The following is a 22495-nucleotide window of genomic DNA, read 5'->3' as shown; positions in this document are numbered from 1 at the left end:
TAGTGGTCAGTCCATGCTGATTGTGGCAGAAAAACTGAAAAAGTGGTATAGTGGTCAGTCTGCATCTGTTGTGTCAAATCAAATGGCCTGCAGATGTTTGGACCGTCCTGAGATCCCCTGCTGGCTGGTATTTGGATATTATGTCCCTAATGTTCCGATAGTCAACCGGATCAAAGGCATAAACCAGTTTTATTGCATGACATTGTGCAGGAAACAATCTGTGTTTACATAGCAACAAAGAGATTAGCACACATATTGTTGGCTAAATACAGTCTAGTGTCAGAGTAGCAACGACTCCCTCTTCACCCTCTAGCAAGGTTAAAAAAGTTTGTGGCTTGTGTCCAAACAAGTTTCTTTGTCAAGCTCTGTGTGAGGAAACTTCTTAATGACTTAAAATCTGATCAAGTCTTGTCCTTTGAAAAAGTTTAGCGCTTTAAGCACTGTTACACAAAAGGAGTCATTCATTTACTTTCCTGTAAAAAGTGCTTTTATCAGCACTCCATTAGATATCCTGCCTCTATGGTAAGAACTGGCAACCATTTTGCCAGACAACCCACACTGACGCACTGCTGTGTAAATGTGCTAGGGAGGCCAGCAATAGCTATCATGTTTAACAGGCTCATACTCTTTGAAGTAAAAGTGAGAGTGTCATTTCAAAATTATATGGCACAATTACACTTTGCAGAAAGAGAAATTATGAAAGCTGCAATCCTTAATCCTACAATAAGCCAAAAAAAACAAAAAAAACAAAAAAAAAAAAGAGCTCCAAAATACAAAGCTTCTGATACTAAGACAGGAACAACCTCAGATTTATCACGATACTTCCAGACAGAAGGCCAAGTCTTTTGCGTGGATGCAGTGTTGGAGACATAAAATCAAACTTGTGCTATAATACCCTCTAACGATATAAAACCACAATAAAAAAAACGTGTCAGTCAAATATAAAAAACTTTAAACCAGTTATTTATTTATATAACATTTATTTAAACTTTTCTACGAACAGATTTAGATTAATGATCATAAAATATATAACACAGGCTATGAAAACTGTCCTTGTGAAAACCTGTGCTCCTGAAAAAATAGCATTTAAAGAGTATAAAAGTTTTAGCTAGTGTAAGCATTATCTTTTTAGAAGTTATGGTGTTGTTCATCGTTTCAGGGACTGTTATTAATTTTCCGTGTTTTAGACAGGTGACTGGTGATCAGCTCAATTCACGCAGCTCAAGCGGGGGAAATCCCCAACATTATGCTTGTATTATTTAATACATTCTTTCTCGATTATTCTTTTTGAAAACATTGTAAGTGCAATGTTAATGTCTTTCAGTATTATTATTTTCTCCTCACATTTTTGTAAAAAGTAAAAAAGTTTAAATTAAAATCATTATATTTTTGTCATAATCTTCCTTTTCTTGTCGTCTTCGTTATGGTTTATGAAATAAAAATACCCCCATACATTTTCGTCATTACTTATGTTAATGATATTAACACAGAATATGATGGTTTTCAAATAACATTAATTAATTGTCATAAATTTTTCAGGCATACACTGTTTTGACAGCATATCAGACATCATAGCTGCAGCACCCTCAGCACTCCTATTTCCCACGGCTATGACTCTGTTTGTAGCAGATGACAGCAAGCAGAGCGCTAATTCACATTGTAGCGTGAGGCACATACAGACTAATAATTTAATTTAATTATTTATTAAATTAACTGGCAGCTTTTTGCGGTTTAATAATCACTGTGAGTCAGGTAGCGACCGGCTTTTCCGGATTGAGAAGCTACCATCATAGCAACACGGATACACTTCAAAATAAAAGCGCCGCGAAATAAATGCTCAATTTAAATGGAAAAATGTACAACAGAAATAGTTCATTACTGAATAGTTATATAATATTCATTGTAATTCTATTACTGCTAATAATAATAATAAATCAATAGTAATTGTATTATATTTAAGCAATATCTTGCATCTGTGATGCTCTGTTATGTAGCACTTTATTTGACAAAAATAAAGTTCTGTATCAAAGCACTTCATTTATTTAAACACCATTTTGATGATAAAACTGAAATAAATAAACTGTTGAAACTCGTTCTCAAAAAATAGTATGGGGACATCCCTAAATAAAACAAGTATTTGAATACAACCCCTATTATGATGAACATACTTTCACTTTTTGACTTTAAAGTCATTTTGATATTTTGTCTGAGGCTTAAAGTAACAAATGTCAATGTAACCCAACGGAGTATGGTTGGGTCTGTGGTGCAGGCTGCGGGGGGTGGGGGCATTGTCCCCCTAGATTTGCCTTTAAAAAAGTAAGCTTTTTAGCTTTACATTTACATAATAAACTGTGTGTACAGTATATTACTAAATACATATAAATGCTGATACACTATATAGGTCAATAACATGACATCCATTTTTTTGTCTGGAAGTATTCAAAAATACACTAAAAATTCAATTCACACAAAACAATTACTTGATGAACATGCTTTCAATTTCTGACTTTAAAGTCATTTTGATATGTTGTATGGGGCTTAAAGAAAAAAATTGTCCCCCAAAGATCTTATCCTGGTACCAGCCCTCCTCAGGAGACAGTAAAAAAATAAATAAAGATATAAAAGTCTCATTAAAAGCTGAAATTCTCAAGAAAAAAAAAAAAAAAAAAAAAATATATATATATATATTATAAGTAGTATAAGTAGTTTGGTTGTGTCAAGTGGTGTCAAAAACATGCAGGTAGCAATTCTGTTGTCATATGACAAAAAAAAAAAAAAAATGTAATAAAAATAACAATAATAATAATAATAATTTTTTTTAAAAACACGACAGGATCCCTATAGACCCTCATGACTGTGTGTGAAGTTGTTTTCAAAATATCAGATATTTTGACGTTTTTATGAAAAGGCACATTTTGTTCAGGTCAAATGGAGTATATACTGTATAAATTGAATATATAAATATTTAAAAATATAATTTTATGAGTCTAAAATATCAAAAACATTTCTTAGGGTTACTCTATTTGATATATTTTATATTATATTTGTAATATATATATATATATATGTATTTATTTTTTATTTATTTTTTTTACCTTGCAAAATATGTTTGCAAAACTTTGAAATTAATGATTAAGTGTATTCAATGTACAAGTAAAGTACTATACTACCTTTTACTTGATGGTTACAAAAAACTAGATTTTTAAAAGATTTTCAACTCAGACAACCATATTTTAAATGACCCATATACAAAATATTCTTTTAAAATCTAATGAATGAGGGGTCCAATAACAAATTTGCTTGAAATCCAGAATTAAAGAGAAGACAATATTGACTAAACAGTCTTTCTGTATGACAATGTTCATGTTTCAAACCCCTATTTCACCGCTCATTGCCACTGAACAATAACCACCCCAGGAAAAATCCCAAACACAAACCCCTGTGTACATTCCACTCCTCAGAGCCTCTTCACACACTCATATGGGGCTTCCATGTTTGCTCCTCACCCACTCTTAACCTGACATGTAATCTCTTCCCTTTCGCCTGATCTTTCAGCAAGACTTTGTTTGTCTGGCTTGCGTGAGGGAAGCAAGACCTCTCCCAGCAGGCAGTACCCCAAGAATGCAGAGCGAAAAGGAATCAGAGAACCACAGCCAGGGCAGATGTTAAGTAGCCTAAGGGGATAGGTTCTTAACCCCAAGCTGATGGTTTATGGACAACGATGGGAAGCCAACAGCATGGATGGGAAAACAGAGCTGTGTTTTGTCATTAGTCTTCACCCTGATGATACTGCAGCCCTTGTGAGCTCAGGCTGCGACCCCACTCTGTACTAGCTTGTTAACAACTGTTAATGTTTCCCCATCGGGTGTCTGATGGTAAGTGAGTTAGAGGAAGTGTCTTGAATTGGAAATGAATTACCAAGCCATAAAATGTCTTTCAAGGATTTATTCTATTATCTGAAAAGAAGAACAGTTTTTATATTCAGCAGAAGGAGGAAAATTTAGAGTAGAAAGCACATTATCAAATTACAGCCAGGCAAAGTTTCTTTTAGATTAACAAAGTTGTCCTCCCTGGATTTAGCCATGCCATTATTGCCTGCTTCTAGTACTGTGTAAATGAGCCTAAGCAAAGATCTTTGAAAATGACTTTTGCAGTAAAATCTGATGTCTTTCTCCAAGGATTTCCATACAATTTCCATGTTCCTTTCAGAGAAGCAAATTAAGACCATGCATTGCTGGTCACAGAAGATAGTTTTCTGCTCTTGTACACACAAAACACTAGGGCTAAAATCACACATAAATATTGTACCAATAACAGCTGAAGGAGCAAATGAAAAAACATGTGATGAACATACAGTATGTGCAAAGTCCAAGCATGCCAGACTAAGATGATATGCTGTTGCAGGCAGGGCTTTACAAACATTTGGATTTACAAGCATTTGCATTGAACTTGGGGCAATTTGCTTATCTACTTGAATGTCTTGGAAATGTTGCGAACGAAACACAACGAAAAACATAAACTCAGATTCAGAAGCATGGCAAGGAGGTCTAGACTAAACGATTTGTTGTTTTGATCCATGTAAACAATACCCTTGATTAAATACCACAAGGACAAACTGGCTTGGCTTCCATTTGAGCATCTGAAAATGATATTCGGTTGTACACCGTTTCACGTTTCACACACTCTCCAGTTCAGACAGACACACACAAGTTGTCACTTTGGCTGATTACTTTATGAACCTGTCATGAAAGAAGGAGGTGACATTTTCAGCATTGTTGGTTTAGGGGGCACACTCTTGATATATTCAGCTGTTGTCTCCTTATTGGAGAATAAAGTGAGTGTTGTAAAAGAAAGACTGTTTAAAAGACCTTTGCACATGTGGTGGATCACTGACAGAGAGGGGTAAGTGAAAGGAAAGAGAAAAAAAAAAAACATCTCACAGGTGTTAATGATATAAACCTGCCTGACCAGGTTCCACCATGGAAACACAGAGGATGATGGTAGTGTGTGTCGGTGTCGGTGTGTGTGTGTGTGTGTGTGTGTGTGTGTGTGTGTGACCAGACAGAAGTTTAACTGCCCGCATTGACTTCATCAGCTGTCAGTTTAGCAAACATGGTAATTAAGAGCTGCAAATTTCACAAAAGCTTCTACGCTACACATTTCTTATTATATTACAAGTCACCTCGCAGCAAGGAATTCACATCTTGGCTTCCCTCTGTACAAAAAGCTGCTGGTACTGAACGCCCAAACACAGTCTGTGAACTGAGGGTAACAAATTGGGATCCTACCCCTTTGTTCATGCACTGGTGAAAGCTAATGCAAAATTTACAGCACGCCATTTATTTCACATGCCAAAATAACCCCACGGCTTGTGTGCCTTCTCTGTGTTAAGGTTCGCATACTCTTCAGCTTAATAGGTGCTTAATGTGCAGTGTCTTGCAGTGTAGCCTTAGCTTGTGTGCTGTGGAACTGAGGTGACAAAGTCAACAGATGGAAAGACGGCTTTGTCCTGCACCTGGAGAGGAATGAGTGGAAGAGGAAAAAAGGAGGTGTGAGTTGGAACAATGACGTGGCCGGAGCAATTTGAGTTGTCCTCACTTACTCTGGCCAGACAAATGTTTTGGGAGTAAACCGTGCTGCAATGTAAATGAATAAAAGCACATTTTCATTGTTGTTTTTAAGTAGTGTCTTTCTGCATTTAGGTCATATCTTTGTCTTGGCTGATGTCTTTGTCCGTTATAAATCTGACTTTATTTATCTCATTCACACTTATCTTGTCTCTTTAATGTATCAGTTTCAATACAAGTTATGCTCAATTAACAGCATTTGTGGCATAATGTTGATAACCACAAAAAAATCATTTTAACAATGGATGTAAATGGGGCCAGTCTAAAAACAAAAGTAGAGCCAAAAGACATAAACATTATATTTGTTAACAGGATTTTAGTGTGGTAAATTCAGTTATTTACCTGCGTTTCAGCATTTATCAGAGTATAGTGTTTACCGACGTTACATTGTAATATTGGGTATAATTGCATCGGAAGTTGTATAAAGGAAGTCCATCCTTAAAGGTAAAAGAGCCAATGACCTTTTAGATACAGATGTCGCCTGTCATTCAACTCGAGAACATGCATGCATGACATTAACTATACATGCTGGGAAAATTGCATTGTTTTAGCTAAATCTGAGGTAAAGAAGCACAATTTATGATACCAGTGTTGTCAGATTTTATGTTCTTTGATCGTAATCTTGACCAACCATTTTTGAGATTTCGGTGTTCCCCAATTTAAGTAGATAGGAGCTGCGTTTTCATGACTGGAAATAGCTTCCCAGGAGCGTTTTAAAGATGGCCGCCAGTGGACTGACTTGCTAGAAAGACTTTGGCTTAACTTATATTGAACACGGACATTCCTTTAACACTTAATTTCAGAGGAAAAGTTTTTCGTTTTTTTTTCACATACTGTAAACTGCATTATTATATGTTTACTCCCGGTCAATGTAAAATTTGAATAGCAGGGTATACAAAAGCACAGCCATGTCAAGTTTAAATGTTGTCCAGTGTGACATATTCCATCTAAAACAAATTTGTTTATAATTATTATGCATGCAGCTTTTATGAGCTCATATTATTTGAGAGACCACATGCAATATTTATTATTTTAAAAATTCATTTGTCACACTGCAGGAATATTTACAATGAACTAGTAAGGATAAATCGTGTTTATCTTAAAAGAAATGGTGACCAGTTACTTGACCTAAGATACACTATCCCTTTTTCATTCATATCAATTTTAACCTATAATCTTAATGTTGATTAAAAAGTTCATGGACATGTTATGCATTACACTACGCTAATACAAAACTTATACAAATTCTGTCTGAACTGCCTTGCTTATCTGTTAGAAACAGTGTTGAAAGTGACAAGTTAACATGAATTGACATAAGGGTGTAGTAACAAGAGCTGAATAAACATGTTGACAATGCAAGTGATGGCACGTTGCTAATGCGTTAAATCTGACACTATGGGAATAAGGCTCATCAGTCTTGACGACATCAGCAGATCCAATGTCCTACTGTTACAGTAGCATCTCCTTACTAACACAACAATTGACTAGCTCATGTTATTGGCTTGAATGTATTTGAGCTAGAAATACATGTCAAAATCATCTCACAATACCTTTTCTTAGTGTTATATATTTACTAACCTATTTTCCACAAATTAGCTGCAATGCAATTTACCGGATAATTTTTAAATTTTTTCTTTTTTTACAGTAATTAAGGAGAAGACATAACTAGGACACAGAACATCCTTCCAGTTAGAATGATGTGAAAGTTTCTTGAAACGTACTGTAAGAATGGTCCTCGCAGGATGTTTTCAGAGTAATACACTGTGTAAAAAATGTCTGTAATTTTAACGGTAAAAGACTGTAAAAATACTACAGAAATAAAACGTGAATTTACTAATGAATATTAACTATAAAATATACAGTACATTTTTAAAATATATTTTAAAAGACAATACAGTAGTTTTTAAAAATGTAGTAAAAATTACAATTTTTAGATATAAAAAGTATTATTTTCCTGTATAATTAATGGTAAAAAATTTACATTATGTTTAACAAGAGAGTACATGTACTTTTTACAGTAAATTATTGTTAAAATTACAGTAAAAAAAAACAATAATCGGGCATTCCCACAATTCCCTGCATGACCCATCATATTTCATTATATTTTATGGGAATAGTTATGTTTCTTCTTATTTTTAATATCAGTTACGTACATTATATTTTATATATAATGCAGTTCAGTTAATGTTTACTGCATTATTTAAATTTCACATGTGTTACCCTGATGGTGTTTAGTGTTTGTGTGAGTGACACTGAGCACAAAACAGTCTCTACATGTTTATTGGTCATTGCTCCTGGAAGAGCCACTATTGGTGAACTTCATGTCTTCATGTGCTCTTCTGTAATTTTTACGGTGATTAACAATACCTTATAAAATAAAAGCAGATTTTTACAGTTTCAGAAGGTTAATATCAAGTTTATTACATTTTTATACTGTAAATTTACAGAATTTTTTTTTTACAGTGCCATCGTTGTCATGTAAATTACAACAGTTTTAAACTGTAAAATTTACAGATTGTTCTGTAAAGTTGTTTACATTTTTACTGTATTTTTTACATAATTATTCTGGCAACCACAGCTGCCTTCTTTTTTTTTTTTTTTTTTTTTTTTTTTTTTTTTGTAAAAACAGGATTTTTTTTTTACAGTGTAGTCTTCCTAAGAAAGCCAAACAGCTGTAGTCAGTCTAGAATTTCATGCGAGCTTCTTCATCGCTTTAGGATATTGTACAGAGTTTTTTCCTAGGAGACTATTCATTGATTTTTTGAAGCCAGAAATTATTCCATCTGAACCAATGCACTATACAATGAGAGCTTAAACTAATCTAATAGTCTCAAAGTCTTCTGTTGTTAACATTTATTCGGTCCAGTTTACAATAATTTCATATGTAACTTGGAAATGTTATTTTGTAGCTCATACTAAAATAATGGTTTATTTCACATGGGAAAATGCAATTAAACACACACTTTATTGTAGTAAAGCAAGTTTGCTTGTTTTGCTTTTCTCCCTTTATCTGGTCTATTTTTGTTCTTTGAATATGTGAATACAATTCAGAATACAACTGCCATATTAATATAAAGCCCAGTATAATCTGATGTCAGTAAAATATAAATGTAAAAAAAAAAGATTTTGAGTTGTGAAAGCTATACACAATTTATAGACCTCTCATGTTTCAATCAATGACTGTGATCTGTGATATATGAAGACATAACTAATGTCTTGAGCAGGTGTTCCATATTTGCACATATAGTAAATAAATAGAATCCTTTGTCCTTTTAGATCCATGCACAGTTACTCTATCAACTTGATGGCCAACATAAACGTTCCCGATATAACGGTCACGCACACAAAGGGCTCCTTGCCATCTATTGCCAGCAAAAATGAAAACTTGAATTAGAATCACATTTATCTTGTTGCAGTTTTTGCTAATATTTTCTTTTACTCTAGAATGTAGCAATATCAAAGAGCTGAACAAATTATGTTGTTCTGTGCAATCTATAATTGTTAAAATTATTAACATTTAGGCAATACTTTTTTATACGCTTAATGAAACTTAGTTCAAGTCATTGCATCACATATATATATATATACATATATATATATATATATATATATATATATATATATATATATATATATATATATATATAATAAAATTGATGCTCAGATGTTCATTTTTCCTTTGATTATCTATTCTATTACCTATATTCTATTCTATAATTCTAGAATCTTGATTACAATGCTAGTTCAGTGAACATAAATAGAACACAATTATTGTCAATTATCAAAATAATATCACAATAACAAATGTGGTAGGAATATGGACATTTAAAAATATTGTATTTAAAAATTGGTTTTATTGACACTTTTGAAAGTAGCAAAATTAACATTTACATTTAAATACTCTACACATGATGATGTATTAAAATGTACAACATGCTTGTTGTATATGGAATATGTACATTTATTTATATATATATATATATATATATATATATATATATATATATATATATATATATATATATATATATCAGTGTCAAAAGAGCAGCACAGATTGTTTTAAACGCTGCTTATATTACTACTATGATTGTTCTATCTTGCCTCTAAACTACTGATCACTGCCAACTTTATCAATTTCCATAAATGTGTGTGAATAAATATATAAACAGTACCCAAATTAGCATGTACATTTGAGATTATTTAACAAAAAGTCTTACTGGGATGTCCGATTTAAAGAAAGTGAGGGTCTTTTTAATATGGCCTCCACTGAGAATGATAGAGACTCTCCTGGGGTAACCTTGGTGCTCCGTGGCTTTGCTATAAAGTCCTTTACCACTCTTTCAGAGTTTTTGAATCCAACCGTGTCTTTGGCTGCACCCTCCCTGAACTTCTTCGCTGCTTCCTCCAACAGTTCCTTACAGTACGGCCCATTCATCTCTGGATTTTTGTCATTTAGTGTCCGTTGTTTGAGGGAATGGAAGGAGTTGAGCTTCATAGACAGTGTATGCTTGGCAGTGTCTTTGCTAATGTTGTTTAGCACATGCTCATGGCACCCTGGATGTATGGGCACATTTGTAAAAGATTGTCCATAGACCCTCTTAGGAGGTGAGAAGGCTGAACGGGCACTTCCGTTCGGGCCAAGTCCTGTCTGAGCCTCCCCATGCCCTGGCTGGTGGTCAGATGGCTCTGGAGCCACTCGAGAGCCCTCAAGCCTGGACACTGCAGCCTCCTGCTCAGGTGGTTGGCTCTCAGTTGAGGTCATCATCTTTGGATCCCAAACAGCTCCAGGTTTCAAGTTCTGGACTGCAGTGGCATTTAGGAGACACTGCTGGTATAATAGGGCATCATTAATACTGTTGCTGCCCCGTGGCCACATTACAAAGCGAGGTGAGAGCGGGTACTGGCGATAGGTTGTCGCTACACTCACATTGGAGGAGATGAGCTCCAAGTTTGCTGTCGTCCCACCTGAGGCAGCATACTGTAGGGAGAGATCGAGACAGCCCGGCAGGAAGCTGCAGAGATCCTTGGGAGAAGGTTCAACTGCAGAAGGGGCTGAGGAGGAAGAAAAGGCTGTCTTGTAGGAATTATACTCAGCAGCATGCACCATGCTGCCCGGGAGGAAGAATGGGGCAGAGGCTGATTGGCTGGACTCGAGAAGCTCCTGTTCTTTATACTCTCGTTCCAGCATGATGGTCTCCAGCTCCTTGTCGGCAAATGCTCGTCTCTTCCTCATGCGGTCACTTAGAGGAGGGGGCAGAGCAGAACTGGCTCCCAAAAATGGGTCAGTCTGCACTGGACGATATCCTGTGAGAAGAAGTATTTGGTTAGATTCTATGATATATTCCCAGACAGCATTTATATATATAACAACAGGCACAGGTATTGCACATTGTGGCTTTTTGCCACTAACAATTATTATTTTATTTTTTTGCAAATATCTATATATATATATATATATATATAACGTTTTCAGTCCAGTGTTGTAATCTTTTCTTAACTGTGTTTGGATAACTTGAACATCAACAAAGTCAGGAATAACTTTTATTAAAAATTTTAACAATTGTCTGAAAATAAATAAATAAGTGTACATGTATTATTTTATACAGTATAATAATTTTGTTAAACATGTGCTGTGATTGAGAGATGCTTACACCATGAAAATATCCAGACAGGGACCGAAAGAATTAATTTGAAATGGACAGAAGTCCAAGATAGGCTGAGAGAAGAGGAGAAAAGAGGGGTAAAATTAGTTTTAAAAAGAAGGAAAGTAGGGGTGAATGATCAGATAGATCAAAGGAATCTAGTGGGGAGGAATTCTCAATTTGTGCATGCCACTGAGTGATTGTTTTTATTTCTTTACCCACCTTCTAAAATACTTTTAGCCAGCATGGTGGATGGACGCATGTGTCTCTGATAGATATTTCGTCTTTCCACTGGTATTTGCTTCCCAGATATCCCCTTCTTGTCCTAAAATTATATTATATACATAATTGCATGACATTTTTGACAAGTTTATATGGGTTGAAGCAATTAATAGGCTCATGAACCATATACTGTATCCATTACAATGTATCATCAATGATAGATAAAACGGCATAATTTTTTTTTTATAATAATAATTATTATTTTGAAAGCAATTCCTTAATCGGAACACCTTCAGAAAAGTCTGTCTTCTCACTATTAATATCTCAATGATTTGTCATTCATTTTCTTAAGATTTTGCATTAAGATTTGATTTTGTTTTTTAACTGAAATTGACTGAAGTGAAATACCAAGGCCTGAGAGGTAATGTCTTGAGTAATGCATTAGTTTAGGTGTACTACCCACCTCTGTCGCTTGCTGTCTTCGCAGTGCCACTTGCGCAGCCATTACGCGCTGTCTCTCCACGACCAGCAGACAGTTCGCGCACTGGCAGTCTCTCCATCGGCAGAATCTCTTGTGTCCCTTCAGACAAGATACCACGCCGTGGTTCCTGCACCGGGCGCACTTCGGAGTGCGGCTCAGCTTCCGCTGGTCTCCACAACCGAGGTTTACGCGGCTGGGTTTGTCGTCGTCTTTGGTCCCCGCGTCTTTCTCTCCGGCGCCCATGGTGTTGAACACCGCTTGATCATCGCTCTCGGTTTCTAGGCCCTCGACGTCGATCTCAAACTCCGTTCCAGAGAGATCCGTCATTTTCTTCGAATTATTCAGGACGCGTTTAAATAGATGCTGTCCAGAAGACGAACAAACACATCATTAGGACCTTATTTTAAAAACCAGCTAATGAAGATTTTGAATGCACTCTGATATACATTAAAAAAAAAAAAAAAAAAAAAAAAAAACGAGATTATGCTATAGTTGAAAATGTATCCGATTCCCGTGTTTTCCTAAAAATACTTCGTGGTAACATCTAAATTAACCGGTTGGATTCTGGTTAAGTCACACCAACAAAACTATTTTTAAGGGTTAAAGCAGACAGAAATAGATCCTTGAGACTTTATACAAGAAACTTACCTTGTCAAAGCACCACTAGAGCAGAATGGAAATCCAACCGTTTTTTTTTTTTTTTTAAGAGTAGAAACTGAATTTTCTGCTGTCCCACAGCTGTAGTAAGCACTACTCCAGGGTGAAATAAGCCTTTATTGCCCAGGAAAGTCAAAGCACGCCATTTACATCAGCAGACAACATTCAGACTACCTGATCTGTCACTGTGCTGTGATCAGAGCCTCTCTCAGTCTTTCTTCCCGGGACGCCTCCTCTAAGATCTGCGCAGCAAATCTGGCACAGCCAATGAGGCAACGCCATTCACAGCGAGCCAATCAGGACAGAACGGCGCTTTCTCGAAGTTCTTAATGGGGTGAAGTTACAAATAAAACATTTCGAGGAAACTATCAATTAGTCGGGGAGATCAGTTGTTCAATACGACCAGTTTAAAACTCCCATGTCTACCCGTAAACTTTATTTAGGCTATTGCTAATAATTATGAGATTAAATGATTTTCTCAGCTCATGAATTGCATTGAGGTGATGCATTAATGGTGATGCATTAATTAAAGAAAATAAAAACAATACAATGACATGCTGACAGATGCTTAGTGAAAAATAAATAAAAAAAGAAAGCTCTGAATATTCAGTGCAATAATAGGCTACTCTCAATACACACTTGTAGTTGTATGCCTTTGGCTAACATAATTATTCTTTTCATTTTTTTATTTATTTATCTATTTTAAATAACAAACCCCTATTTGCAAGTTACGTTGTAATATTTCGTTAATGTGCTTGCTGTGGCTAAAGTAACCACTAATTGAAACTATTCAAATTACAGTTGGTGAATGCAAACGTTGGCAATGGATTTTCATTTTTATTCAAATGCGCCTAACAGCGTTGCCTTACAGGTGTTTTTTTGTTTGTTTGTTTGTTTACTTTTTGAAATATCACTATTAATGTGTAAAAAAAAGTTAATTCATATGTTGATCATGATTATGTGCATGCTATTTATAAATGACCACATTGTGATTGTAACATGTTTATAGCCTAATAATGGAATGCCAATACAAAAATCGCATAAAACACAGAGGTATGGTTTGAACTTTTTATTATTATTATTATTATTTGTATTTATTTATTTTTTACAATAATTTACAGTGTGCTACAATGTATAAATGGGCTACTCTTTCAAAAAGTTACAGTTCAGAGAAACTGATTTATAATGGAATGATTCTGCTTGTCTAATAAATGAGTTTGAGTTTGGCTGTTAACAAGACATCAGATCTCTTGTCACACCAATTGACATCTTTTTGGATCCTGCGCTTGACAATGCGCTACGCTTCGGGGATGCATTTACAGGCTGTTTTTAAGCTATCGATTGATCGTGATATGACAGTTGACACAACAAGCGATACTTAAAAAACATTGACTAAGCATGTGGGAAGGCTACACAAAACACAATTCTCTTTGTCTCGATCGACCTACCATGTGTGATGTTTCTCAAAACACAGTAAAATCAACTGACAATAAAGAATGTGACAGCTACTGTTCACGGGGTTTTGCTCTGCAGACAGCAGCATGTGCGGGATGTGGGAGAATGAGCTTGTGCGACGTGACTTCACTGAACAACAAAATTGTCCATTTTCACTGCCTTTTCTTATCCAGAGCGTTAGATTAGGTTCAGTTACATTAGAAAAACACTGAGTGAGAGGAGGATGGAGATTGTCATAATCGCCACTCACAGGCCTATAGATGAGATAGTAGCCTATCATTAACATTGGAATTGTTAACATTTACGAATATAGCCTAGGTCAGTTAAAATATATATACAAAGCTTTACATTTTTCTTCACAGATATTCAATAAAATACCAAATTAATATCCTATTATATTTCAAGAGTTAAAAGAATGGAAATAATCCAGATTGACACATCTGACACATGTTCTCTAACATACTGTATACAACGGGACTAAAGGCACTTCTGATTTTATTCTCTCCTAAAACACTAAACAGCAACAAAAACTACCACAGCACTTTCTTTAAAACCTGTTTGTCACTATACACTGCAAATCCAGGAGATCATTGTGTGCAATGTCTAAAGTTTGATTTTGAGGTCATTTGATCTAATATTTAATTATTTTAAAATGTTGCAAATTTATGTAGCTAATGAGAATCCCTGAAATTATCACATTTATTTTCAGTCAAAAAAAAAAAAAAAAAAAAACAATGTGATAACTGTCTAATAAGTCAAAAGATTGGGTCAAAAGCCTCCTGTTGCAAAGGCTTAAGGCCCCCATAAAACACTTTTTTTTTATTTTTTTTATTATTATTAATTTTTCCTTCTGTGTTTCTTAATTGGCCGAATAGATTTGTTATGAAAAATGATCAAATGGGCTCACATTGACTGATCCAATCACAATGGAGATTCATTTGTTTGTAGAATACTTCAGATGTTCTGAAATGCCAAATGTGACTGACAAAAACAGAAAATGGTTTACCGTTTTCTGAAGTGTTTTTGTTGTTGTTGTTTTTTTAAATAAGTATTATCTTAATTTGTTACTCAAAAAAGGCATCTTGCTGTCTCAAAAGGGTTTGCCCAAGTTGACTAATTTTGCCCAAACTATATTGTCCCTATATTTACATGATATCTGTGGGCCTTTTATCTCAAGTGTGGGGTAAAAGGCTCCCTCACCACTTTTTTTTAATGATTCTTTTATTTTTATTTTTTATGAATTTTAATCAAAACAACCTTCCGTTATTATTTCTTTCCAAACTAATTATGTTGCTCCATCATTAATTAATACCAATAATAATAATAATAATAATAATAATAATAATAATAATAATTAAAAAAATAATAATAATAAAATATTTAGAAAGTATCCTTACATTTTATATTAGGCCTAGAGAAAATAGCGTCATATGATTTAGTAACACATTTTCACTCCATACCAGTTCGGTATTTTTTAGAGTGATTTGGGTTAGTTGTCTGTCTGGTCTTGTCCCTATATGCCTCTGTCACTCACATGTGGTGAAGATGTTTGCTGTGCAGGTGCAGCTTTGCCACTCGCCCTTCTTCCCTTTAATTTATTAGCAAGTATGGCTAGCAAATCCAACTGCTACCCAGGGTGCAATTTCCCCATGAGGTATGCTTTGATCTTCTATTTTCCCTTCCTCTAAAAATATATTACAACACCAAACGGAGACAAAGCTGGGTGTCTTTATTGTTTAGAAATGGGAGTTATCAACATAAAAGTGTGTGTGTGTTTTTTTTTTTTTTTTAACCATATCAATTCTTTTGCATTCCGTTATTTTACCATGTATGAATATGGCATATTTGTTAATTAGTTTGTTTGGGTATCTAAGGAGCTTAAAAGTAATTGTAAGATAACATGTAGGATGTTAAAATGAAGGCACGTGATATTCATTATAATAATAGACTAGACAAAATGCCCTCAGACACGTCCAATGATAGTCAGAGACAAACCAATCACGCCCTAGTTTCTGGTTTGGGTTTAGGGCGTATCACATGTTACACACATGTGATACGCCCTAAACAGTGCAGTGCAAGGTAACATGATCGGAGTGTAGAGACAAGAGATTTGTGAGTTCACTGGATCCCTGTTATGTTAATTAGCATTTGAAGACGCTTGATGGATCGTCAGCACGTGCAACCTGCTGAGTACTTAACCAGTCATAATTTGTCAGTCCAGTTGATGTAGACGTGTAAACTCAGGGCCTTGTTGACTTAGAGGCACAAATTCAAATGTCAGCATTAAAAGCTGTCTCTCTGTTAAGTCAACAGAAGTGTTCAATTGAACTGCAACACCTGTACACTCACCACTGAGACATTAGGAAACGAAAACTTAAAAAAAAAAAAAAAAAAAAACACTAGGATGCTATTGTATTGTAGGTAAGGTTCTTAAACATGGCTGATCAGATGATTATCAATGGCACGGTTTCATCATCTTTATGATCGTAGTGGGCATCTTTTTTTTTTTTTCTTTCTTATTTTTCTTATTATTATTATTAGTGTCTTGGTTGTTACTGGTCATAAGCATGCAAACATAATGTTCTGTTTGCGATAGCCATAAAATACCTCTGGCATACTGAAGCTCCAATTGGGGCACGCGGATTATGCAAATTATAGCAGAACTTTCAAAGAATTTCTGGTAACACTACAATAAGGTTCCATTTGTTAACATTAGTTAATGCATTAGGTATCATGAATAAACAAATAATACTATATTGTATACAGTATTTATTAATGTTAGTAAATTTAGTTAACACAATTGTTCTTTGTAGTTTCTGTTAGCTTATAGTGCATTAACTAATGTTAACAAATACAACTTTTTATTTTAAAACATTTACCAAGATTAATAAATGCTATATAAGTGTTGTTAGTTCATTGTTAGTTCATGTTAACTAATGTTAACAAATGGAACCTTATTGTAAAGTGTTACCGACCTTCTTTTGTGTAACCACAAGGTGACAGTGTTGAGTCATTATTGATGTTCTCAGTGGGGGCATTCTTGCTCATGAAGCACTTTAACTCGAGACTTCTAAGGGTCTTCATGACTTTTCCATAATCATTTTATTTATTTATTTTTTTTTTTGACAAATTATTCATGATATATCAGAGTTTTAAACTTAAAAAGTTAGAGTAGTAGAGGAAAATATTTAAAAATAACTCTGAGTTACCCTAAACTACAATGAATTATTTCACTTATTTGATTATATTTTTCCCTTATACAATTTAAACATGTTGGCTAAAGTAGGTTAGGCGTGCATGTTACGCATCAAAGTAATTTTATTTTTATTTTTTTAATTTATGTAGGCTATATTTTATTTTATATAAATATAAAAGTTAAATACATAGCCTTAGTCACTAAATTCTTGTTGTTAAAGTGCACCACTAGATGGCAAAGTTAGTTAATTTTTCCCTTCTCATTTAGATTGTTTGGTAGTTCGTGAAGCTTCATTCTTCCTGAAGATTAAGATGATCTATATTGATAAACAAAAATGATTTACCCTTTGAAAAGATTTTGATCCAAATAGGCCTATACAAATATTCGTTAGTGTTAAGATCCTTTATATGCGTATTAGCCTACATTACGTTATAATGAACAGATTTGCCGTTTTTGCAGCGCCAAAGAGAATTGTTTTACTGTTAGATCCTCTGCATTATTTAGCAGATTTTAGTATTAAATAAAACGAAGGGAACGATGACGACAGGATGTTTCCTATTTGTAATAGGTTGAATTAAGTGTAGACGTTGACGTTTCGACTTTATTACGGCATTGAGTGGAGCAGGCTACTCCAAAAATGATTTTTTTTAATTATTATTTTAGAAATCACCAGAGAAATGTAAGGTTAAAACCGAAATGTCAAAGGAGTTTTTTGGATCTTTGATTTTTTATTTGGTGGCCTTAAAAAGAGACCTGCTATAAATAATATCCTGTGTTTGTATATTGTGAATAACTAATTTGACTTTATTAGCTAATGCAAATTGTATTTTTTATTATGTATGTATATATATATATATATATATATATATATATATATATATATATATATATATATATATATATATAATATTATATTATATTTACACACACACACACATATATATATATATATATATATATATATATATATATATGTGTGTGTGTGTGTGTGTGTATGTGTGTACATGTTTATACTACATTGTGGGGAACAAATGTCCCCACAAGGATAGTAAAACCTGAGATCACCTACCTTGTGGGGCCCAGCCAGCGGTCCGAGGGAAATGGCTTATTAAACGTACTAAACTATGTTTTTTTGAAAATGTAAAAATGCAGAAAGGTTTCTGTGAGGGTTAGGTTTATGGGTAGGGGATAGAAATTATCGTTAGATCTGTATAAAATCCATAAAATGCATGGAAGTCTATGGAGAGTCCCCACAATGATATAAAAACAAGTTTGTGTGTGTGTGTGTGTGTGTGTGTGTTTTATATTTATTTCAGGTAACCACAATAACAATAGTTCATACAAGGTTTATTTGCCATATTTTCACATGCAGGACAGTTGGATTTTTTTCTAAATTACACTGTTATTAACAGTACATTTCATGCAAAGTGGAAATAGAGATCATTTTTCCTCAAATATATTAAGTTATTCCGACTTTTGGTCAAATAACAGTACCTTAATGATCTTCTTTTTTTTTTTTTTTCAAAAAGTGAAGCTACTGTTTTTCCACACATGAATAACTTGGCACAACCACCTCAGATCTGATAGAAATACAATATCTATAGTAATGCACTGTAGATCTTTTCATCCTATAAGAGCAATGTCTCTTTAGTCATTTCATCATTTTAAGAGCTCATTTGGAATATATTTCAGTGCTTTTTTGCATCCTCCTGATGAATCTGGAAGAAGTTAAGAGGAGGAATTCAGGATCCTGGAGTCTGAGGAGTCCGATCTTTCATCGTACTCGTCCTCTGCAGCATACATGCTCTGTTTGGTAATAACAGGGCAGCTCTCCTCCTGGATGCTGATCCGATGCTCCTCAGTCGGCCTGCTAGTGAGGAGCGGTGAGCTGCGGATCACTCCGGCTGTGGAGCCTGAGAATGGGGGGACATACTGTGAGCGCAGTTGATACTGTTGCTGTAATGTCATGGTATTCCAAAGAGTCACATCATTGTGCAAGAAGGGCCCAGCTTGCCCACGGCTAAGCGAATTCCTCAGCATGAAGGGGTATCGAGGTGGCTGGGGGAAGCCATGCTGCAGTGGCACACTAAGAGGGCCGGGTACAACTCCACAAGTGGAGTCCGAGGAAAAGCGCAGGGAATCTGGAACACGGAAGGCCGATCCAACTGACCACTTGGAAGAGGAGATGGGATGAGAGCTTAGCGGATGCTCAAAGAGGTGGTTATTTGAGGGGAGAACCAGGGCATCAGAGCTCTCAGACAAGAGCTTTTCTGGTTTCATTGTGGAACGGCTGGAGAGGAGGATCTCAATGGCTCCAACCAGGTCCCCACCACAGCCTTTCAGGATCAGCTCCAGGACTGCAGGCTTGTGGACAGGGAAGATCTTCTTCAGAACCTCCAATGGAGGACGATTTGCTCTCAGGCTGAAAGGAAGAGATACAGAACCGGAGAGGCCTTCGATGAGGAGGTTGGGCTCAGTGGTGTATTTGGGGTTGTCAACTTTGGGCTCTGGGTCAGTACAGGTTTTAGACAGGCCAAAGTGGGATTCCTCAAGCTGGGGAGTCGAGTCTGAGGTGTCAGTGGTGCACAAGTTAAGTTTGGATTCCTCAGGGGAGCTGACTGGCTCTGGTTCTCTGTCACTGGTACTACTACCATTCTCTCCACCGGACTGCTCACCAGACATGTCCTCATTTAGGTCTAGAAGACACACACAAGTGTCGAGTTTATTATCGAAGAGTGAAAATACATTAATGCTTCAAAGTTACATTAAATGTGCTGCATGAAATTTTGTCAAAATAATTAGATACTCCTGTCAGTAAGGTGTTTAATCTACTGTAATTTGTATCACTTACTTTCAGACATTACACAGACATTTCTTTGCTGAAGTATACAGCACAAGTGTAAGTCTAAAATTCTGACTCATACTCAAACACTGGCCAGTTCTGCAGGTGGGAAGTGCAACATCCAAGCAATTGAGCTGTCAGCACTCTGGTGATTTATAATGGTCGACTTTATTAGCTGTTCACATAAAAAAGCTGACTCAATGACACTGGAAAATCTCTTCGATTTCCCCCCACTACAGTTTTGGAAACTATTTACCCCTAGTTTGAAAACATTTCACATTCGATTTGACCTTCTTTACATTTCAGCATCACCTCCCTCCAAAATTAGTAGCCCATCACATGCGATTTGCTCTGTCGATAGCAGAAAACACTCATTTTTCAAAACTTCTAAGTTTATCATTTGGAAAGCCAATGCGAGTTGCGTTCTGCTCTAAATTGCTTTATTGTCTTTTACAATATTGCGATATTAGAACTTAACAGTTTAGGAAAAGCTTTGGGATATATATCAATTATATATATATATATATATATATATATATATATATATATATAGCATGTAAAAAAGCTATGAAGGTCCTAGTAAACGTTTGTGATTGTTTCACTTAGACCTACTGAAACTACAACAATATATTATAAAATATTATAAGTATAATAATAGCTATAAAATAATATTTTTAATTAATAAAAAACAATAAATTAATTATAGACATAATTATAATAATAAATTATATAATAATTATTAGGCTATTATTATTAAATTAAATTATATTTATTCTTATTATTACTGTCATTACTGTTATTATTATTATTACAGAAAGTTTGGACTGTTACCGATTACTGTTTTTGTTTTTTTCCTTTGTCAAGAAAAATATGTTTTCAGGAAAAAATGCCAGCATTCTGCAATTATCAAGTTGTTTTGATCATAATTACAATTATTTCTTAAACAATTGCAAGCAGTATTTATAATTTATTTAGTTATATTTTATGGTAATGAAGTGTAGGCTGTTTATTGTTGTAAACAAGAACATATTGTTATTTCAATTTTTTATGGAAAATTTACGATAGCCATGCATCTAAAATATTTTGCGTCAACAATTATCAGATATTTTTTAATAATAATAATGGTAATAATAATAATTAGTAGAAGAAGAAAGAACGTTGCTTATCTGTTAAACAAAATATTTTAATAATATTTAAATGTGTAATGTGAAAAACATTACCTTGCGGTGGTTTAGGGGTCAGTGTGTCTGAGCTCCAGCGCAGGTCGATGTCACTTGTCCGTGAATTCGCGCTCTGCTCTCCGCTCCCCACCGTGATGCCGGGCAGCGACCTCAGAGACTCCGGGATCAAACTCTCCAAACTCTCGTTCGCCTGCTGCCGTCTCAGAGCCACCTGAGCCGCCATGACGCGCTGTCGCTCGATTATAAGAATACATTTCTCACAAGTGCAGTCCTTGAAGCGGCAGTAACGCTTGTGCCCTTTCAGCCAGGAGAGCACCCCGTGGTTCCTGCAGCGGGCACACTTGGGCGTCCTCTGGAGGGGCGCTCTCGGTTGGGACACCGGGCCCCCCATGTAGAGGTAGGGTGATCCGTAGCCATTCATTTCTCAAGTCAAATGGGACGCTCGTTTCCAGAGACGCAAGTGCATCAGATCAGGTGTAGAGGAAGAGTGCTGTCAAGTATACAGTCAAGAGATCAAGCCCCTCTGCAGCTCGCTACACTCGTTATGAGAGGTGTTGACTCTATAAGATGAGGATCCACCTTTCCCCTCGCAATAAAGAAGTGCATCAGACCACCTGACACGCACTAATGGAAACGAGTAACTTCTAACATCACTGCCACAGGTAGTTTAGATTGCTCTGGAGCTGAATGGAGGGAGGATGTATAACTTCTTTTTTTTTTTTTTTTAAATAACATTATTGATGCAACATTTTAATACTTTTAGCAATCTTTATACATTTAAAATGAAAAATGTGCTTATGTCTACAGCTTTTAACGTTCTGTATCTCGCTGTGTAATTTTATATGACATTATAATTGCGATAAATCTAAAAGAATCATAATACAAATGGCTTATTAAAGAGTTTTTCACTCGTTTGAAATTGGACCTTTTCCGCCAATTTCTCAGCACAGTATTGAGAGGCTCTTACGAACGCAGCAATTTCAAGAATGAACAGGGAATGTAGAACAGATTTTACATGACTGCTGTGAGCTTTTCACAAAAATCCTGAAACCACTTTGGTATTTATTTGAACCACACGCTGTGAATCCGAATTAAACACAGGCGACAATAACATGCTGGTTTGCATTTGAATGAGCTCTTAACTTATTCCCATGAGAAATGTTGAATAGTGTGACATGCCGTAAGAGTTAAT

General features: G+C 35.2%; 2 protein-coding genes across 3 annotated transcripts; both read right to left on the bottom strand.

The window, feature by feature from the left end:
- Nucleotides 1-9664: 9664 nt before the first annotated feature.
- On the bottom strand, nt 9665-12825 carry LOC127424621 (doublesex- and mab-3-related transcription factor 2-like). 2 transcript variants are annotated; one of them, XM_051669983.1, is made up of 5 exons: nt 12621-12825; nt 11955-12335; nt 11492-11594; nt 10555-10931; nt 9665-10452 (listed from the first exon to the last, which is right to left on the bottom strand). In XM_051669983.1, exons 2-5 carry the CDS (start codon nt 12297-12299, stop codon nt 9841-9843), a joined length of 1437 nt encoding a protein of 478 aa, XP_051525943.1. In that variant the 5' UTR covers nt 12300-12335; nt 12621-12825; the 3' UTR covers nt 9665-9840. The 2 variants fall into 2 exon arrangements, with proteins under 2 accessions (XP_051525943.1, XP_051525938.1); XM_051669978.1 differs by having other exon boundaries at nt 9665-10931.
- Nucleotides 12826-18784: 5959 nt separating this feature from the next.
- LOC127424643 (doublesex- and mab-3-related transcription factor 3a-like) lies at nt 18785-21928 on the bottom strand. The gene is made up of 2 exons (XM_051670002.1): nt 21343-21928; nt 18785-19976 (listed from the first exon to the last, which is right to left on the bottom strand). Exons 1-2 carry the CDS (start codon nt 21722-21724, stop codon nt 19009-19011), a joined length of 1350 nt encoding a protein of 449 aa, XP_051525962.1. The 5' UTR covers nt 21725-21928; the 3' UTR covers nt 18785-19008.
- Nucleotides 21929-22495: the final 567 nt, after the last annotated feature.

This window comes from Myxocyprinus asiaticus, chromosome 3, assembly GCF_019703515.2.
Source record: "Myxocyprinus asiaticus isolate MX2 ecotype Aquarium Trade chromosome 3, UBuf_Myxa_2, whole genome shotgun sequence".
Taxonomy (NCBI): Eukaryota; Metazoa; Chordata; class Actinopteri; order Cypriniformes; family Catostomidae; genus Myxocyprinus; species Myxocyprinus asiaticus.
The sequence above is the reverse complement of the archived record's forward strand: the minus strand, read 5'-3'. Positions and strand labels throughout refer to the sequence as shown.